The sequence below is a fragment of the Solanum pennellii genome, chromosome 7 (assembly GCF_001406875.1).
Source record: "Solanum pennellii chromosome 7, SPENNV200".
NCBI lineage: Eukaryota > Viridiplantae > Streptophyta > Magnoliopsida > Solanales > Solanaceae > Solanum > Solanum pennellii.
This window is the reverse complement of record NC_028643.1, coordinates 72,543,939-72,563,751: the sequence shown is the minus strand read 5'-3', so window position 1 is coordinate 72,563,751 and position 19,813 is coordinate 72,543,939. Positions and strand designations below refer to the sequence as shown.

The following is a 19,813-nucleotide window of genomic DNA, read 5'->3' as shown; positions in this document are numbered from 1 at the left end:
AATTTCATAAATAGCAAAGAGATTAAATTTAATAAGTTTTCTTAGCTAGAGTCTGCCTAATTACGCTTTATAGCTATAGTTTCGTTTGCTATGGGTGTTTCTGTTTGTATAATTTGCGTGCCAATATACAAACACAGTAAATATGTACAAATTTTGTATTTATACATTTAGGATTTTTTCCCAAAACTTATACAAATCAAATATTCAACAAGATAACTATATACAAGCTAGAGTAAGCATATATACAAACTCTGGATTTATACAATTAGGAACCAAATTATATAAATTCTAGATTTATACAGTTATGAGCCAAATTATACAAATTGCCCACATAAATATGGTTATATGTTAGTGCAAAAGTTAATAAAATTTCTTCAAACTATAACTATGTTAAATTATTAACAAGTATTTGTTTGCTTAGTTGTGTAACTAGCTATCTTGATTCTAATAGAACGCTTTACGATTTCTATACTGAATTTAAACAAAAAGCTAAATAAAGAATTTAACCCAAAGTTTTTAGTTTTACTTAAAAGTTGATATTAAGGTTGCTCTAATGATATGTACAAGATTTTACTCGTATGAATGGTCTTCTCTCTTTTAGTTTCAAAATTATGTATTATGAAATTTTTTTTACATAATTTTACTTGTAAATATGTTAGAAGTTTTTATCAGAAATCTTTTAAACTTGAAAAGTAGTGTATTAATTCAGGCATTCATATGTATATCAATGTGTCTTATAACATGTTTTTATATGCAACTATGCCCTCTAAAATTTTAAAAGTAGATACACCAATGAGATTATTTAAAGTTGCCACATATATTAATTTAATTTGCTCATTTAAAATGTGATTTATTATAAACATAACTATAAATTAGCACATATGAAAGTGAGAAATACAACTATATGTTGAGTAAATCTAACACACACAAGTTCATAGAAGATCTTCTTGATCTTTTTCTTCACTACATCACAACTGTTATAAGCCTAACCTTAAGTTCTGAAAGTACTTTTTCTAATATGGAAAAATCTTTTTAGCCATTATTTGACTAGAATTTAGTCAGAATGATATTTTTGTTATGAAACTAAATAAATTTAGAAGACGAAGAAAGTATGGAGAAGAGAAAAGACTTCCTATTTCTCTTGAAGTATATTCAGTATTCAGAAATCTTTCACAAATCTTATTTACAATGAAGGAAAACCCTTTATTTATAGGGAAAACCTTACTTGGTCCCCAAGTAGGAATCCTAACCATATCCTACAAGGACTCCACATAATTACACATTCACTATAATACAAATTGTTTATAACAATTTTATCTTTTTAAATATTTTTATCTTTTTAACTTTAATGCCTTTAAATGAAAAAAAAAAGTGGTAAAAAGATGAATTTATTTTAAAATAAAAAAAAAATTACACTTTTTGAATTCTGACCAAGTTCTGGCCAAATTTTCTGGTCATTTAGTATTACCCTTTCTCATATATATTCTACTTTTCAAATTATTATTTTTTTCTTTTTGGGGAATAACAATGATTTTTACGAGTTAATTAATGACTCCTAAAACTGTTATAACTACCCTACTTGAGGACTCAAATAACTCGTTCTTTAAAATTCTTTGAAGATCCTTAGACTCAAAGAGGGTGAAGAATTAACTTTCTTGGTTGTTCCCTTTGATTTGGAAGATTAGCAAAAAAAATTAATAAAAGATACTTGAGACAATATTCCAAATGCTTCCTTAAAGATATACTATATATAATTAAATAATGTCCACTTTCATTTAAAAGTGAGAGATCATATAAAGAAAGGGGACAAGAGGGAAAATATTAGTGTTATAAAATTGCAAAAGCTATGTGTACTGAAAAGACACTTTTAAGAAAAAATAATGAAAGATCTTGCTTTAGAATCAAGTCAATTTCACATATGATTCTATTTCCACCACCACTAGATATGATTTTAGCCATTGTGTTGTTATAAATCACTCTATTTCAATACTCTTACTAAGTTTATAAAAAAAAATTATAATTTGTTTATGTATCTAAAGTTATTCTTATAATGTCTATTTAATATATTAAATTAAAAAAATAGTATCTTCATAAAATTTCTCATAGATTAATTTGGATTATATATTAGCCTAGTTTTTAAATAAATTAAAGTAGAAGAATCAAAATAGGATTAATTGACTTAGATATGAAATTAAGATCTTATAATCGAAATTAAGTATAGTCACATAATGTTTGTAATTACCTTTGTTAATATGTATTTTTTCTCAAATTTCAGTACAAATATCAAACACTAAATCGGAAATAAAAAGTTAACATTGGATTAGGGTGATACTTGGTAAGAAACAAAAATGGTCACGTTGTTGAATTCAATGGAAAACACAATGAAAGTGGAAAGAATACGTCTTTTTCTATCGTTTCACATTTTGCCTTTGTGTTGTGTGACATCTTACTAGAAGATCCAATGGCCGGTGGTATGACAAAATATACTTACGTCACATAAAATCAATTAATCACTGATTATAATATTTACGGTTGTTATGTATTATTTTATAATATATTATAGAACATTTTATAATTTATTGTATTATATTTTAGGGATAATGAATAAGTACCACCTTAATTTATGCTCGAAATCTCAGAGACACACTTATACTATACTAAAGTCCTATTACCCTCTTGAACTTATTTTGTTAATAATTTTCTACCCCTTTTCGGCTTATGTGCCACTATCTTGTGGGCCCAACGCTGGTTAACTTTTTTTTTTCAAGCTAGTGCCACGTAGGCCGAAAAGGGGTAGAAAATTACTTATAAAATAAGTTCAGGGGGTAAAAGGACCTTAGTATAGTATAATTGTGTCTCTAAGATTTCGGACATAGGTTAAGAGGGTACTTGTGCATTTTTCCTATATTTTTTATCATATTGTGTTAAGTTTTAAAGAGTGTGATAGATTGCATCGTTTTGCATTGTTACATAATGTCCCACATCAATAACTTGAATGATAAACCTAAAAGAAAAGTAGGGTAGGTACATAGTATATACAACTATATATATATTAAAAAAAAAGGATAGGATAAAGAATAAAGATTAGATCAAATCGATTATTAAATTAAATGTGATTTTTCATTATTACTTAATTATGAATTTAAATGATATAATATAATAAAATTCAAATAGCAATCAAAATAAATATGATAGTTAAACTAACAATACAATATAACGGGTGATGGTTATGCATAGAGTTCTCTTTTTCCATATATTAACATTTCGCATAGTCTTACATTATAAACTGATATACATAAGTTTATGATAATAGGTAATTTTCATAACAGGTCTTATACGTAACCTGTTATTTAAAAATTAATCATCTATATTTATCAATATAAATACTACTTATATAAGTACTAAGATAGATTCACGTAAAATGATCATGAAATCGTGAGATCTCTTGTTATCCTTTCGTTTCTATTTATATGTCGTTTTTATACACAATAGATGACTTTAAATATTTGTCGTTTTACAAAATCAATGCGTAAATGACATTATTTTTCCTATTTTACCCTTGAGAGTTATTAGCTTTGGAAGTATGAATTTAACTAAATAGAAAAATTAAATAATTAATTCATGTTTATTGATCAATTTAATTAATCAAAATAAATTAATTTATATTCATTTATTGAAATCTTGACTTAAAAAAATCACTAAATAAAGATATAATGATAAATTTACCTAGCTTTTAAGATATAAAATATCTGAAATAATGACATAAATAAAAACCGTGAGAGTATATTATATTTTAATGCTAGAGATGTGGAAATGTGGAAATGATAGAAGTGTGTACTAGAGAACAAATATTCTCTTCTTCATTTATTTTGCCTAGCTCGTTTTCAAATAGTCTACTAAAAGAAGCCAACAAAATACTGAAGAATACACTTTTAGTAGATGAAATATCCTTAAGTATAATATCGTAGACAAACTATTTCCAAAATTAAAGACAATAATTAGACTATCTAACATTGAATTATTTCTATCTCCATTTATGAATATAACCAACATAATTAGCAAATATATTCCATTAATATATATAAACTATTCCATATACTACACGTCTACACCTATATACATATATTTTTAGTATCAGACACGACTACACCTAGATACATATATTTTTGCTATCAGATACACTAAGATAGGGAGAGATGTGAGCGAGATGCGGAGATAAGTGAGCAAGATAGTCATGTATCTCAGATACATGGGAATCGCACTAGATACATGTATTTGTATGTATCTGATGTGATTCACATGCATTTTGGGACATCAAATACTTAGGAGATTTAAGTGTATGGGAGGGAGGCGAGAGACGCGAACGAGATTTGTTATGTATTCCGGATACATGTGAATCTAGTTGGATACATTGTATCAAGAACATAGTATACCTAATTTTGGACGTATGCATATATCACGAGATACATGCATCTAGACATATCAAAATCTAATAAAATTCATAATATTACAAACAAAAATATATCTAAACAATTGATTCCTAAACTAGTGAAATTCATGCAAATTTTTTATTTGTCTAACACCACTTATCCTTAAAAACAAATAATACGTATTTTTAATTTAAGACAATAAAATAAAAATTATTTTATTTTTAATTTAATTTGTAAAAGGTATATTTCCGCCAAGCCACCAATATCCACAAATAATTAATTGGACTAGGAAGATACTAGGTATTAGGTAACAGCCAAGTTGTGTGGAGTGATAATAAGTCAAACCCAAACACAACAATATAATAGAAAATGTTTTTTCACTGTTCAATGTTTAATATGAGAATACCAATTTTAATGTTCACATTTTGTCTTCATAGAAGCTTCAATGGCCGGTGCTATCATAAATGAAAATCAGCTTATGTCACACGAGTGTGACGTTTGACACTTTGTATATGATTACATTATAAAGTGAAATTGACATATTAATAACACGAATCTTATCGATATGAGTTTGTGGTGTAGTGGCGTAATTATTTCATTTTTGATTAAAGATTTTGAGTTTATGTCCCGAGTATGAAAAAAAATATGCTGAAAGCGTTATGCCCAAATATATAGGCCTTACGGTGCACGATCTGAATTTAATTAGGACTCTAATATGAACTCCAAACACTAAGGATTCATTTGTTTCCATTAAAATTAAGACGTTTGAATCTGAACACACATCTACATATTAAGATGTGCATTAAGATCTAGATGTGTAAATTTAAACACTGAATTATTGAGACTGTTTGTTTACAATGTACATATAAAACTTAACGTTATATCAATAAAATATTATAAAAATCTCAATTTTGTAAAATAATTTTTTTGTTATGAAAAATAATATTTTGAACATTTTTATGTAACAAGGTAATATGATTTACCTTTTAAGAATTTAACATTAAGTTACATTATTAATATGACTATTCTTTGCACTCAAAAACTTTAAAAATCTAATATAATATAATGTAAAATAGTTTATATAGAGTAGTAATACAATATATATGAAAATATTTTATTTTATAATGGACGTTTGTTATTGTTATCGATCAAATAATTAATATTCTTTTTATTTTCTTGAATCGTGCTAAATATTATATCATGGGAAGGCTTATCAATTTAAATATATTGATTAATTTATGAAAGTAAAAGACGTATATTTAGTTAATAAGAATAAATGAAATTATAACCGTAAGCCTGTAATAAATATTAATTAAATAAGAAAATAATTTTTATGAGTTGTTGTGACATAGTTGAATTAAAAAAAAAAATTTGTATGAATGGTTTTAAGAGTGTGTTACAGATATGATCCATTCAAATATATTCAGACACATTAAAGGTTTGTAAGGAAATAAAATAAACAAACTTAATGAACTAATCTGAATAATTAAGATTCAGTCCTAAAAACGAACATATTCGATAAGGCGAATCTGAATGATTAGAATTCAGATCTTCATTGAGTATAAATAAATGAGGCCTAAGTGAAAAACCAAACACAATTATTTTTACCTATTTATATGTACATCTTAAATAAACTTTACACATAAATTTAAAGTATGAGCAAAAATTACTCAATTTTTTCAAAATTCGTAACTCGAATATTAATGGCTTCGCCCTTGTCCCTACATTGTTGTTAGGTAGTAAATTGTATTAATGTTTACTAATTGTGAGAATAGTTGTATCAAAATTATATAATTAGTAATTAATAGTACCGTGATTAGTTATTTTAAAATAACATAATAAAAATACACATGAGTTTTATCGATCTCTTTTTTTTCTAATAATAAGGTATAAGATATTTTTTAAATAAATAACTTATCTTATAAATTATGTAATGCATATTATTTTTAATATAATCAGTAAAATAATCAGTAAAAAATCATAATAAACTAACTAATCTTGCTTAACTTATTATTATTTATCAGTATACTGTATACACATACTCTACTAAAACTATTTATTTATTTTTGGTATATGAAAAATAGCTTATGTGACTATTTAAGATTAATTTCTTTTTCTTTCTTTGCTTGCTGTTTTAGCTTGTCAAAAATATGGTGAAACATGTTGCAAGACAAATAGACAGCCAACAAGAAAGTATTTTTGTTCATATTGGGAAAATAAGAAAACCTCCTATTTTTTTTATTGTTATAATAAAAATAACTTTTAGCGACAATAAATATGTGCATTATCAAAGAGTATTAAAGTCTTTATCGACATTACATTCAATATCGTTATAAATTTTAGAGACACTTACAAAAAGTGTTAATGACCACTAAAAAATCATATTTAATGATAATTACACTATTATCGTTAAGATCATTTTTGATAAAGTGTACCTGAAATACAAATGAATAATTTACCCAGAATGTAATATATTAAACATCTTAAATCACATTACATTCTATGTCATCAATCATCTCCAAGTAAGAGATTGAATATGATGATATAAGATAAATCAACTTCATTGGGAGTTCTTTTTCCCTTCTAATTTTTTCTTTTTACCAAATATAATCATAATGATCTAGATCAAAGGAGGAAAGAAATTCATGAGATATAAAAGGTGAAGTTGGACATATAAGTCCACAATAATCAATTGAAGGAGCTACAAAATTAATTTTAGTATCCACTTCAAATGGTTGTGTCCAAAAACTTCCACTTGTAATATCCTCCAAATTAGCTAATTCTTCTTGAAAAATGTCTTGTTGATAATCAATAGAGGATAATTCTTCACTTGATGACCATTCTGAATTTTCCAATACTATATTTTCATGCATAGTATTATTATTATTATTATCATCATCACTTGCATTTTGTTTTTCAACGTTACTCTTTCTTTTAGTAATATCACTTTCACTCTTCTTATTATTGCATTTCTTGCTTCCTTCACTTGAGTTATATTTAGCGCGCTTCTTCACTGTTGTGTGCCAATGATTCTTTATCTCGTTATCTGATCTTCCTGGCAAGTGACTTGCAATCGTTGACCACCTGATATCATAAATGTTAACAATTATTAAATCTCACTACACAATGAATTATTCCATGTTGAAAATTTTAAAAGTTGAATTCATCAAATTTAAATCTTGAATTCGCCTCCGCTCTATTAAAAAACGTACTTATTTCCAAGTTGAGCATGGAGGTTCAAGATGATTTCATCTTCTTCTTTTGTGTAGTTTCCTCTTTTAATATTTGGCCTTAAATAATTCATCCATCGAAGTCTACAACTCTTTCCACACCTTGCTAAGCCTAATTCACCAAGAAAATAATAGTATCATAATCAATTACATATTCAGAGGCGGAATCAAGATATTAAACTTAATGATTTCGAGCTTGATATAAATTCTTACCAGCATACTTGGGAAGTTGTCTCCAATTCCATGATCCATATTTAGTAATATAAGCTGCTAATTTTCTGTCTTCTTCAGGTGTCCAAGTACCTTTTTTACGACCATTTTCGTCGTGGCAAGGTGTTCTCACCATCTCTAAATTAATTCACTCCAAAAAAAAGAGTTATTTTTAAAAAAAATTTACTAAGTGAAGAAACTATAGCTAAGTTCTTTAATTTCTAAGTAAATTAAATAACAAAAATCTTATGATTGAGTCCTATTTATAGAAAGGGAGAAGAACATGAAACACGTTGAAAAATGGGGCCTTTGTAAAAAAAAAGGTGTTTTTTTTAACTTAAAAGAAAATTCCATTATCCTTCTTTCGAACATTTCTTTTCATTTTTTTATGCTACCTTCAATGCACATCATCTTTTTTACGTCTCTCTATTCCAAAAAAATTGGTGTTCTTTTGATGAATTTCGATAACGTGTTTGACTATAGATTTTGAGAGTTGATAGATATATTTCATAAAAAGTTATAACAACGAATATATAATTAATATTAAACTGAAAAAAGGGAGAGAAAATAAAAGAAAAATATCATTACTTTTTATACGAAAAAATTTATTATTATTATTATGTTTTACTGAAAGTGATTTCAGAGCAAAGCTCAAATAAAAATTGTATAAGAATATATATAATTTTGTACAAATAAACTAGGACCGAATTTAGTCCAAAAACTATAACGGATGGATTTTTTAAAAGTAGAAAAAATTGGGGTAATCTTTATATTTTGAAAAGTTCACAAATACTAATTTTTCTAGTATTTGAGAACTAGAGATATTTGTCAAATATATTTTTGAAAGTTATATAATCAAATACTATTTTTTACATAAATCCTCAAATAGATTTGAGAATATTTAAGGTCAAACGGCACTAAAACTATCAAAAGAAAATATTTTTTAATTAAAAATCCTAATTAAAGAAAAACTAATTAATGATTTTTGAATACGTAAAAAAGGATTAGTGATCATCAATATTAAATTGTCGTGCAAAGTGAAATCACACGGAAAACTATACCACACGAAAGAAAGAAGAAAGTTTTTTTTAAAAAAAAATACACACACAATAATTAGTGATCATCAATATTAAATAAAAGAGATATTGATAATCACTTATTCTGTCTCAATTTATATGACAATTTAATTATAAAATGATTTGTAGACACATAATTTTTTATCATAATTTTGGACCACAAATTTTAAAAGTTTTCATTTTTTTCTTAAAATCTCTGTACCGAGTCAAACTAACTCATATAAAATGAAACTTAGGAAGTAATATTTTTTGAATGTACTAAAATTGATAAGTAAAATTGAATCGACAGAGTAATTATTACTCCCTCCGTCCGTTATTGTTTGTCGTGGTTTCTATTTTTAGAGTCAAATTATAAGAATTTTGACTAACATTTTAAGATGTATTTTTTCATTATATTAATATGCAAAAAATTACAATTTATAATACTTTTCATATAGTTTAGAATATCTAATTTTGTTGTTTAAAATATTAAATTAATTTAATTTTAAAAATTAATTAAATTAACTTTTAAAAAACATAATATGACAAATAAAATCGAACGGAGCGAGCGTTTCTTTCGTTTTCTTTGGCTAGAATGAGGTGCAGCTTTCTACGTACTTGACAATTTCGTATCAAATGGACGAATCATAAAAACTTGTGGTGAAACTGAAATTACACGGAAATCTATACCAAACCAAAGCAACCAAAAAACAAGAAAAATGACAAAAAAGAATCAATTACAATTGTACTGTCACTACAACACTCCAAACGTACATTTTTCTTGTGTAAAACACAAATTAAAAATATCTATTTTTAATAAAAATAAAATAATTATTTTAATTTAACTTGATATAAAGTTAAAAAAATAATTATAATCTTTAAATTAAATTACATAAAATGTATCAAAAGTTTTTTTAATGATCTTTAACATGTAAAAGTGAAAATTGAAAGAACATAAGTATAAGAAGACTTTGAATAGAAAAATAAATAATCATTCTTTATTATAGATAGTTCTGCGTTCAACACCCTTTAAGCTTTCGATCAATCCCTTTCGCGGCCCCCAGTAAATTAAATAATTCATCTGTTTCTACGTATGTTTTAATATTTAAGAGAGAAAATTAAATAAAAATATATTTATTAAATATATAATTAAAAATCTTGACGTCTAGAAGATGCATGTAGACATGAAATGTTGACGTGGATGTATAGTCATATTGGGAGTGACAAGATTACGAATGATGATACGTGGAATATGTAAGAGTGGTCTATGTGGCGTACAAGTTGAGGAAAGCGAGACTAAGATGATATGGACATGGAAAAAGGAGATGCGTAGGTTCACCAGTGTAGAGGTGCATGGGGTTGATTATAAAGGATACGAGGAGAGGCAGAGGTAGATGGAAGAAGTATTAGGGACATGTGATAATACAAGATATGATGCAACTTTAGGTTACAAAAAATACTATCTTAGATAGAAGGGTGTGGATGACACACATTAGTAGGGTGTTAGGACTAGTAGAAGATTAGTAAGTACGTAGTCATGTAGTCTTGTCTTAATTAGCATGCCTACTATTTGACATGGTATTAATTGAATTATTATAATTCTCGTCTTAATTAGAGTGACTTTTGAAAACGATCTCTTTACCTTCACAAAATAGTAAAAAAATTTGTATATATTAATATCTTCTTCAAAACCTCGCTTGTGCTTTTGTATAGGATATGTTGTAGTAGTATTTATATGGGTACGATCTTTCTGAAATTTATGATGTTAAGTATTTTTTATATTATTATTTTTAATTGTCATATTTCCTTTTTATAAGACAAATTAAATAAATTTTAACTAATTTTTTAATATATTTCATTCATTAAATTAATATATAAATTATAATATTTTTCATCTAATTCTTAATATTTAAATTTAATATAAAGCCTGTTTTTCTAATTTTTCCAAAATGTGTCTCAAACAGGGCCAACAAAGAGGATATTACAGTAATTGGACCATGCATGTAGTCAAATCATAGACCGTGACAATTGCTAAAGGTCCTATCAAATGTGAAATCTACACTTACACATAAAATAAAGAAAAATATTTTCTCTAATTTTTTTTTAAAAAAGACTTTTACTAGATTTGTTCTGTAATAATTTTTTAAAAAAAAGATAACTTTTTAGTCTCACAAGCAAATAAACTCAAAATTTGTGAGCTTAAATATTTATATATCTTTGAATCAACTTCTTGTGAGCCAAAAAAAAAAGAAGAAATTCACAACTAATATTATCTCTATGCATATTTAAAGGTGTATCTAACATTTCTACAATATAAAAAGATAACTTAAAAAAATATATATATACTAAATGAAAATTGATCACATTCTATTAAACAAATTCAACTTTTTTATAGTATCAGTAAATAAAATTACACTATTTATGGAAAAATAATCAATAAAATTTTTGACTTAAAATGTAGTGTCCGTGGAAAATTCGAAATTTTACAATAAAAATCAAAGAGTGGACCATTGAAGCCGCTCATTATGACTTTCTTCCTTTTTTTTTGGAAAATACGTAAAAGCCAACACATGGCTTCATAATCTCCGAGATTTCTCTATCTACTAGTATAAAATATCAGTGGCGGTATCAAAAATTTTGATTACGAAAATTATAATATAAAAAAATAAATATATGAATTAATAAAAAAATCTCCTATGACTTCTATTTATAATTTTTTAAAACTTTTTTCTACTTTTTTATTAAACGATTAGGCATTTAATGATTAAATAAATTATCATATTTAATATTTCTAAATATATTTTATGAGTTACAAAAATACCTCTATTTGTTTGCATTCTGTAATTAATAATATGTCTCTTCAACTCCCTTCTTTCAAAATTTTCATAATTTAATCCATCTATAAATAACAATCCTCTATTGAGTTGTTAGCTATTCTTTTTCATTTTCTCTTTCTATTTAAATTTTTTTCTTCATTTGATTATTCAAAAGAGATGATATAGAAAAAATGATAGTGACTATTATTGATCATTTTGATGAAGATCATAATATATATTTTTTTAAAAAAAAAAAAGATGTTCGATAGAAGTGCAAAATTGACTAAAGAGAGATCAGATTAATTTGACTCAAATTCATCTAGACATGAAGAATGAATTAATTTAATGAAGTTGTCAAATATCATTAAGAGAGATGGTTATATCAATGAAAGAAATTGTAATGATCATGTCCAATCGTTACAACCTTATCATGTTCCATATTTATAAAACGCTATAACCTTTTCATATTTTACTTTAATGGATGATAATTATTTCATTATTAGATTCTATATTCATTTATAAATGTCGTGACAAGCAAAGCAAAGGTTATAGTATCTGCGGTTATTCTCAAATTTCAAAAGAAATACTATAGTTGATATTACGCCTTATTTTATGAAAGTACGGGTAGAAGTCTTAAGAGATGAAAAGTTAGATAACTTAACAATAAAAGAATAGTAAAAGTTGAAATCTAAATGAATTTGAGATTTAAAAAAACAATTATTTAAAATATATATATTTGCCACATAATTGATGAATCTGTGTTTTGGTTGTCGAATAATCTATATTGCTATTAAGAGTATGATGAAGTGGTAACTATAATCATTCAAAAAATTTAATTGGAGAATTTTAGGTTTGAATTTTTTTAATATGGAATTAATTTTTATAGGTAGAGCCTCCCCTACCCTCCCTCTTTTCCTAATATGAATTTTTTTGTGAATTTCAATTTACTTGGATTTTAGAGTTTTGTATAAATATTGAACATCAATTTAAAAAATATTGTTACCAAAATCTTTTTGTGGAAAGGTATTACTTATATAATATGATTTCATTTCATTTTTTATTAGAAACGATCTAATATGATTACCTATTAGTAAACTGAAAGAAGATAATTTATTGAAATCTCTCGTGCGTTAGAACAAAGATTTCTTATGCATAAAATATATTTAAAAAGTCTACAAAAATTAAAATTTCTCTTTTTTTCTTTACTTACTAAAAAAAAAATCATCACATAAATTGTGCTTTTGATAGTTCCACAAAAAGATATTCTTTATAGGAACACTATTTATTTTAAAATAAAACCAAAAAATGGCCTTCTTGATTTTTTTGAAACACTTTATTTCTTTCATTTTTTTTCCACACAGTCCAAAAGAGTATTATTTTATACTTCTCTTCTTGGGAAAAAGAGTGAATAATAATGGAAAATTAAAGGAGGAACTCTGTTTACTTTTATTTATTTTTTTCATTTATTTGTCTTACTCTCTATCTAGTTCTTTTATATAAATAATTTTTTTATTCTTTTATGTGACATATTTAAGATTGTTAAAAAAAATATTTTAGCACCTTCTTAAATATTGATAAAAAAAAATAATTTCTTAAATTTCATATCATATAAAAACTAAATTAAAAAAATAACATATTGAAATAAATTTTAATATTTTTATCCTTACTATTAAGTTCTAATTTTCCACATCACTTTTAAGTCCATTTAATAATATTTGTTAAGAAGTGTTCAAAGTCTATTAAGAGGATCGAATATTATTTTATTGGGAAGACTTGACGTAGGAAACATTATCTATCATCCATTTAAAGCAAGTCAACATTACGTTTACCACCTTTCTAGAGTCTTTTCCTCACTCACTTTTTTTCTTTTTTAAAATCAAACATATATAGTACAAATTTAGTGAATACTCGTTGCGTTTTAATTTATTCATCAAATTTTAATTTAATATTAAAAAAGTTAAATTTTATGGCTCGATTCATTCCTAACGTTATACATTTAACTTGTTGTTAAGATTTAATATAAGATAATTTTGTTATTTCGATTTGTTTGCAAAAAAAAATGCTACAATGTTAAGTTGGCACTGTTTGATTTGTGATTTGGTAAAATTGGATTAATATTTTTTGAGTTTATTTAAAATATGACTTTTTAGCTCAACTTGAATAAGTTTATTGATTCGTAAGATTTGAGTATTCGCTCCGTGGATTAAACAAAATAAAATAAAATTTCAAAAATAAGTAAAATAATGTTTACTTAACTTGTTAATATTTCTACTTGGTTTAAATGGTTTCTTATTTAGTTTCACATAATTTTTATTGTGCAAAAAGATATCATTTTATTGTACGGTTGCACACAAATACTTGTGTAATAACACTATATAATATATACTATTTGTATTTTATATATTTATGTTAACATTAGAAAATTCGAATTTAAATTTTAAAAATAATAAAACTTTTTTTAAAAAAAATTCGCAATTGATAGAGTGGATGGTGATTTGGACTTGATTTCTTCTAGCCCACCAAATTATTGGTTAGTCCAACTTAATTTGTTAAATTTCAAAGCCCACATAAATTTAATATGAATAAACTAGATCGATTCATATTGAGGACTTTACACAAATATCGTTGTTTAATGTTCTTTTGGAAATAATTTGAGTATAGGCTGTGCTCAAATTACCAGTGAATTGTAATCAGTTATGATTGATTGAATTTTTAATATATTTTCTAGAGTTGGGTTTTTTAAAAACAATATTACGAAATAAATTATCGATTTAAAAATCAATCGAGCCCGATTGATTATGGATCGATTTTCTGCAACTACTAGAATGTTTCGACCAACGATTTTGAATCGAAACATTGATTGGGCTTCCAAAAATACCAACTGCACTAAATTTTAGAATTTAGAGTTCGATTTTGATCTTAGAATTTAAGTGTAACTTCAAATTTGTTGTTGGAAGAAAAGAGTTCAATTGATTATCTAACTCATACTACATACTTTTTAAGTTTTAAACTAAAGATTTTGAGTAATCACAATTTATATACTTATTTTTTAATTTCAATTTATACGACAAGTTTAGCCGATTTAAAAAAGAACAATATATCTTAAGAAAAGAGTAAATATATACTCTCAATCTGTTTGAATAGGTTAAATTTACATTTCGATACGTTATTGAGTCAAAAATACCCTCACAATTACATTGTTTTGCTCAAAAATATTGTTCCTAGCAATGGTTGACAAGACAAGAGATATTCTTACTAATATTATCAATATTTGATCCATGTTAATATTGGGATATATATTATTAATCATATGTTAAGAAATAATATTTGCTTAATTTTAATAGATCATATATTCGTTTATGATGTATGTTTACTTATATAATAGATGATTTAGTGTGCAGAGTTTTAACTTATATACAAAGCATTAAATTATCGGGTCTTATAAAAATAAAGTTTTTTATTCACAATCTAGGATATAAAATTGGACATGCTATCGGTACGATTGTAGCACAAGATTATATATAACTTATCCTGATTATGGGAACGGTATATTTCCAACTTTTTGTGCTAGTGCATTTTGTATGTATTGAATGAGACCGAGTAGAGATAGTTATTTTAGACTGACAGACAAAAACATATTTTCTAAACTATTAATGTACTTGTATTCTTAATCATGATATAACTATTATGATCTGTATATGTGCATGGTAAGTTGGATGATAATAATATATATTGGTGAAATAATAAGTTAGTTGATGAAATTCATGTTTTGTTATAGAGATTGATAAGTATGCCTTTTTAAAAAACTTATAAGTTTTCATCGTGTCAAACCTTGCAAGTGAATTTATGAATCTGACACATGAAATAAGTTAAGTAGTGTTTTAAAGAAAATTAATCATTAAGTTAAATTTGTAAGTAATTTAATTTATTGATTGGTATCTGAAATCTTAACATAGAGAACTATACAAGTGTTTAATGGGGAATTACGAAATATAAATAGAGGAGTGCAATTACGAATTTCTAGTGAAATGATTTGTAATTAATTATAGTAAGAATAATTCAAATTAATTATTTGAAATTATTTTCATAATAGGAAGCCTTTGTAATTAATCATGTGGTCCCTATAGTGTCCGTATTAAACTAGAACTCGAAATCCTAATTCTAAAGGAAAAAGGGGAGATGCATTAGTTTTCTTTTAAAATAGAAAACTAACGTATATTTTTCAGTTGAAGAAAAATAACGTTTGTTTTGGTTCTCCTTTTTGAACTGGAAAAAATTTTCTATAATTAGTGATTCTTCAGACCCTTGAAGATGAATTGGTTTTCTATCGATACTTGTCCACCTAAGTATTGAGAGAATTCGAATGTAAACTTGGGATCACTGTAAAATTTCATAGCTATTGTATCTTGTAGATTCGTGTGAAGGTCTGTCTATCTTGGAAAATCTCTTGAAGGTATTTATTCACGCTTCAGGAGATAATTCTTTAATTAAATTTCAGTAAGTTTATGTGTTCTAGCATAAACGATATTAGTTATCTATTATTCATGTAAGCAGTAAAAATTTCGATATGCTTCCGTTGTGCGTATATAGTTTTCCAACAGTTAAGTCCCACTTGATAAAAAATCCATAACAATACACTTTTCTAATCCCAAAAATCATTTATTTTAAGAATATTTTTATTGTATTACAAAGTCTTACCATATTTCTAGATTAAATTGTAATATGTCCGATCAAACTTATTTATATATATTCAAAAGGAAAATAGTATGTAACATTCGAAAATAAAATACTTATTTATTTTATATCGTAAATGATAATATTAGAAGGAATGTACCAGTATCATTGGACTAGGAAGATACTTGGTAATAGCCATAAATGTCAGATAAAGATAGATGTAGTAGTAATAATAATAACAATAATATGCTGTCACATTGTTGAGTCAATGGCAAACACAATAAAGCGGTAACTGTCTTTTCTATGTTGAATGAAAATAGAAATGAGAAAAACAATATGATGTTCACATTTTGCCATCGTGTAACGTTTTCTTAGAACATTCCCTGGCCGGTGCTAAACATAGTATCGGAAGTATCAAATAGATGGATTAAGATAAATTTAATAATAAATAAAGTACTATAAAAAAATTATGAATTATGTAGAGATTTTTCTGAGAATTAGTATGAAAATTTACAGGGAAATAAGTTTTTTTTGAATTTTCATATTAATCTTCAGCGAAATTTCTATGTAATTCACAGTTTTCTTGTGAGTAAATGACCTTTTTAAAAAAAAATTTATTTGAATTAAAATATGTTGTATTAAAATGAGCTGAAATAAATCATAATTCAATTTATTTAGTTTTTATTGATTTATTCTTTTAGAGTTTCAAGTGACTTTATAAATTTGTCTTGTCTTTATTATGACAATTATAACTTAGCAAACAAAAAACCCACGACTTTAACGAGTGTACAAATTAAATAGAGGTGGAGACGAAATTGCCTCCTAATAAGATTGATTTTTCATGGTTTTGTTTCACAAGAACAACTTTGAATGTTTTTAATCATAACCTTTTTAGAACTATTAAGATTTTTCATTGATAAATTTAAACTACATATATTTAAATCCAACTTTAAGATGAATTGTTGCAAATTAAAATAAATTTAATTAATAATTATTGGATTACTAAGTTTCTCACACTTACATAAATTATGAAATAATTCATTATTTTGGTGAGCTAATTTTATCATCTCTACTTACAAGATAAAAAATCAATTGATCATTTATGGGCAGTGTGTATAGTCTAGCATTACAAAATGAAATTGACATATAATAATAGGTAAATTTAAACTAAATAACAGGTCTTATAATGGAATCTGTTAGTTCCAGTTAAATTATACTCTATAAACTGTAATTTTTATAATAATAATTAAAAATATCAATATGTGCTTACTTTCTAACTTATTTTTAAATGGTAAGGTAAACATTTTTAAAAAAAATCATAATCTTAATCTTATTCTGAAAATACATTATTCTTGTAAATTTGTGAAATTTACATGTAGAGGATCAAAAGTACACATTTAAAACAAATGAAAGGTAAATATATTTATTCAGACAAAGATTAATAAGATAATGCCTAATTTTGCTTGTACTCTTCTACTTAAGGTTCACTTTTTTTTAATTATTTTTTTTTAAATATAAAAAAAAAAAACTAGCCTAGACACCCCCACAACCTAGCGAATAAAAAAAGTAATAATTCAAGATATTGAAAATTTAAATAAGAATTTATCAATAGAATGAGATAACAAAAGTGCTATTTAGTATTTACTCTCGATTTCATATAAAATGTTGTAAAGTACAAGTATAGATTCACATGATCACACTCAACTTCAATGATATAAATAATATATTTAATGTAATTTATCAAAAAATATAAAAAATATATCTAATGTAATCCATCGAAAAAGAAGTTGAATGTATTGGGATGAATCATTAGGTACTTCTTTTGAATTTTTTTTTTTTTACCAATAATTATTACAATCATCAAAGTCAAAGGAGGAAAGAAATTCATGAGGTATAAAAGGAGAAGGTGGACACACAAGTCCACAATAATCAATTGAAGGAGCTACAAAATCAATTTTAGTATCCACTTCAAATGGTTGTGTCCAAAAACTTCCACTTGTAATTTCCTCCAAATTAGCCAATTCTTCTTGAAAAATGTCTTGTTGATAATCAATAGAGGATAATGCTTCACTTGATGACTCATTTGGTGACCATTCTGAGCTTTCCAATACTATATTCTCATGCATATTATTATTATTGTTATTAGCACTTGCATTTTGATTTTCCACATTACTCTTTCTTTTAGTAACATTACTTTCACTCTTCTTCTTATTGCATTTCTTGCTTCCTTCACTTGAGTTATAATCAGCGCGTTTCTTCAGTGCTGTGTGCCAATGATTCTTTATCTCGTTATCTGATCTTCCTGGTAAGTGAATTGCAATTGCTGACCACCTGATATCATAAATGTTAACAATTATTAAAAAATCTCACTACACATTGAATTATTCAATATTGAACGCATTAAATTTAAATCATGAATTTGTCTCAGCTTCTACTAGAAAACGTACTTATTTCCGAGTTGAGCATGGAGGTTCAAGATGATTTCATCTTCTTCTTTTGTGTAGTTTCCTCTTTTAACATTTGGTCTTAAGTAATTCATCCATCGAAGTCTACAACTCTTTCCACACCTTGCTAAGCCTAATTCACCAAGAAAATAATAGTATCATAATCAATTACATATTCAGAGGCGGAATCAAGATATTAAACTTAATGATTTCGAGCTTGATATAAATTCTTACCAGCATACTTGGGAAGTTGTCTCCAATTCCATGATCCATATTTAGTAATATAAGCTGCTAATTTTCTATCTTCTTCAGGTGTCCAAGTACCCTTTTTACGACCATTTTCGTCGCGGCAAGGTGTTCTCACCATCTCTAAATTAATTTTAATCGATCTCAATAATATCTTTTTGAAAGAGTTATTTATAACTAATATAAATAAGTAGAGAAACGTGAATGAATATATCACAAAATTCTTAGTTTTTGAGTCATATATATATATTGAGAGAGGGAGCATAACGTGTAACACGTTAAAAAATGGGGCCTTGTAAAGAAAATTCCATTATCTTTCGTCAAATATTTGTTTTTTGCTATGTATAATGCAAAAGCGCCATTCTACTCGTTAAAACATTGATGTATTGAATAGACCAATCTTGTGGTGACAGTGAAATTACGAGCAAAATTTGAACCACGCACTAAGGAAAATAAAAATTGATGTATTTTATTTGTGAATTCGAACATAAAATTTTATATATCTGAAATCTAAAACAACTTAAAATATTTCAAGTCATATGAGAAAGTTTTGATTAAAAGTAAAATGTTAGCTTTTTTTAAATTCAACTATATAATTTGAAATAGATAAAATATTTATTGATATATTTTATTTGATTGTTATATGTTTTGTACTCATGTTAATAGTATTTGTGGACCTCTTGACATCGTACAACAAAAAGCTAACAA

General features: G+C 25.6%; 2 protein-coding genes across 2 annotated transcripts; both read right to left on the bottom strand.

Annotated features, from left to right (window-relative positions):
• Window positions 1–6,871: 6,871 nt before the first annotated feature.
• On the bottom strand, window positions 6,872–8,085 carry LOC107025608 (transcription factor MYB15-like). The gene is made up of 3 exons (XM_015226378.2): window positions 7,874–8,085; window positions 7,643–7,772; window positions 6,872–7,514 (listed from the first exon to the last, which is right to left on the bottom strand). The coding sequence occupies exons 1-3, from the start codon at window positions 8,004–8,006 to the stop codon at window positions 7,028–7,030; spliced, it is 750 nt and encodes a 249-aa protein (XP_015081864.1). The 5' UTR covers window positions 8,007–8,085; the 3' UTR covers window positions 6,872–7,027.
• A 10,101-nt stretch (window positions 8,086–18,186) lies between these two features.
• On the bottom strand, window positions 18,187–19,318 carry LOC107025518 (transcription factor MYB15-like). The gene is made up of 3 exons (XM_015226305.2): window positions 19,094–19,318; window positions 18,863–18,992; window positions 18,187–18,746 (listed from the first exon to the last, which is right to left on the bottom strand). Exons 1-3 carry the CDS (start codon window positions 19,224–19,226, stop codon window positions 18,254–18,256), a joined length of 756 nt encoding a protein of 251 aa, XP_015081791.1. The 5' UTR covers window positions 19,227–19,318; the 3' UTR covers window positions 18,187–18,253.
• Between the last annotated feature and the right edge of the window lie 495 nt (window positions 19,319–19,813).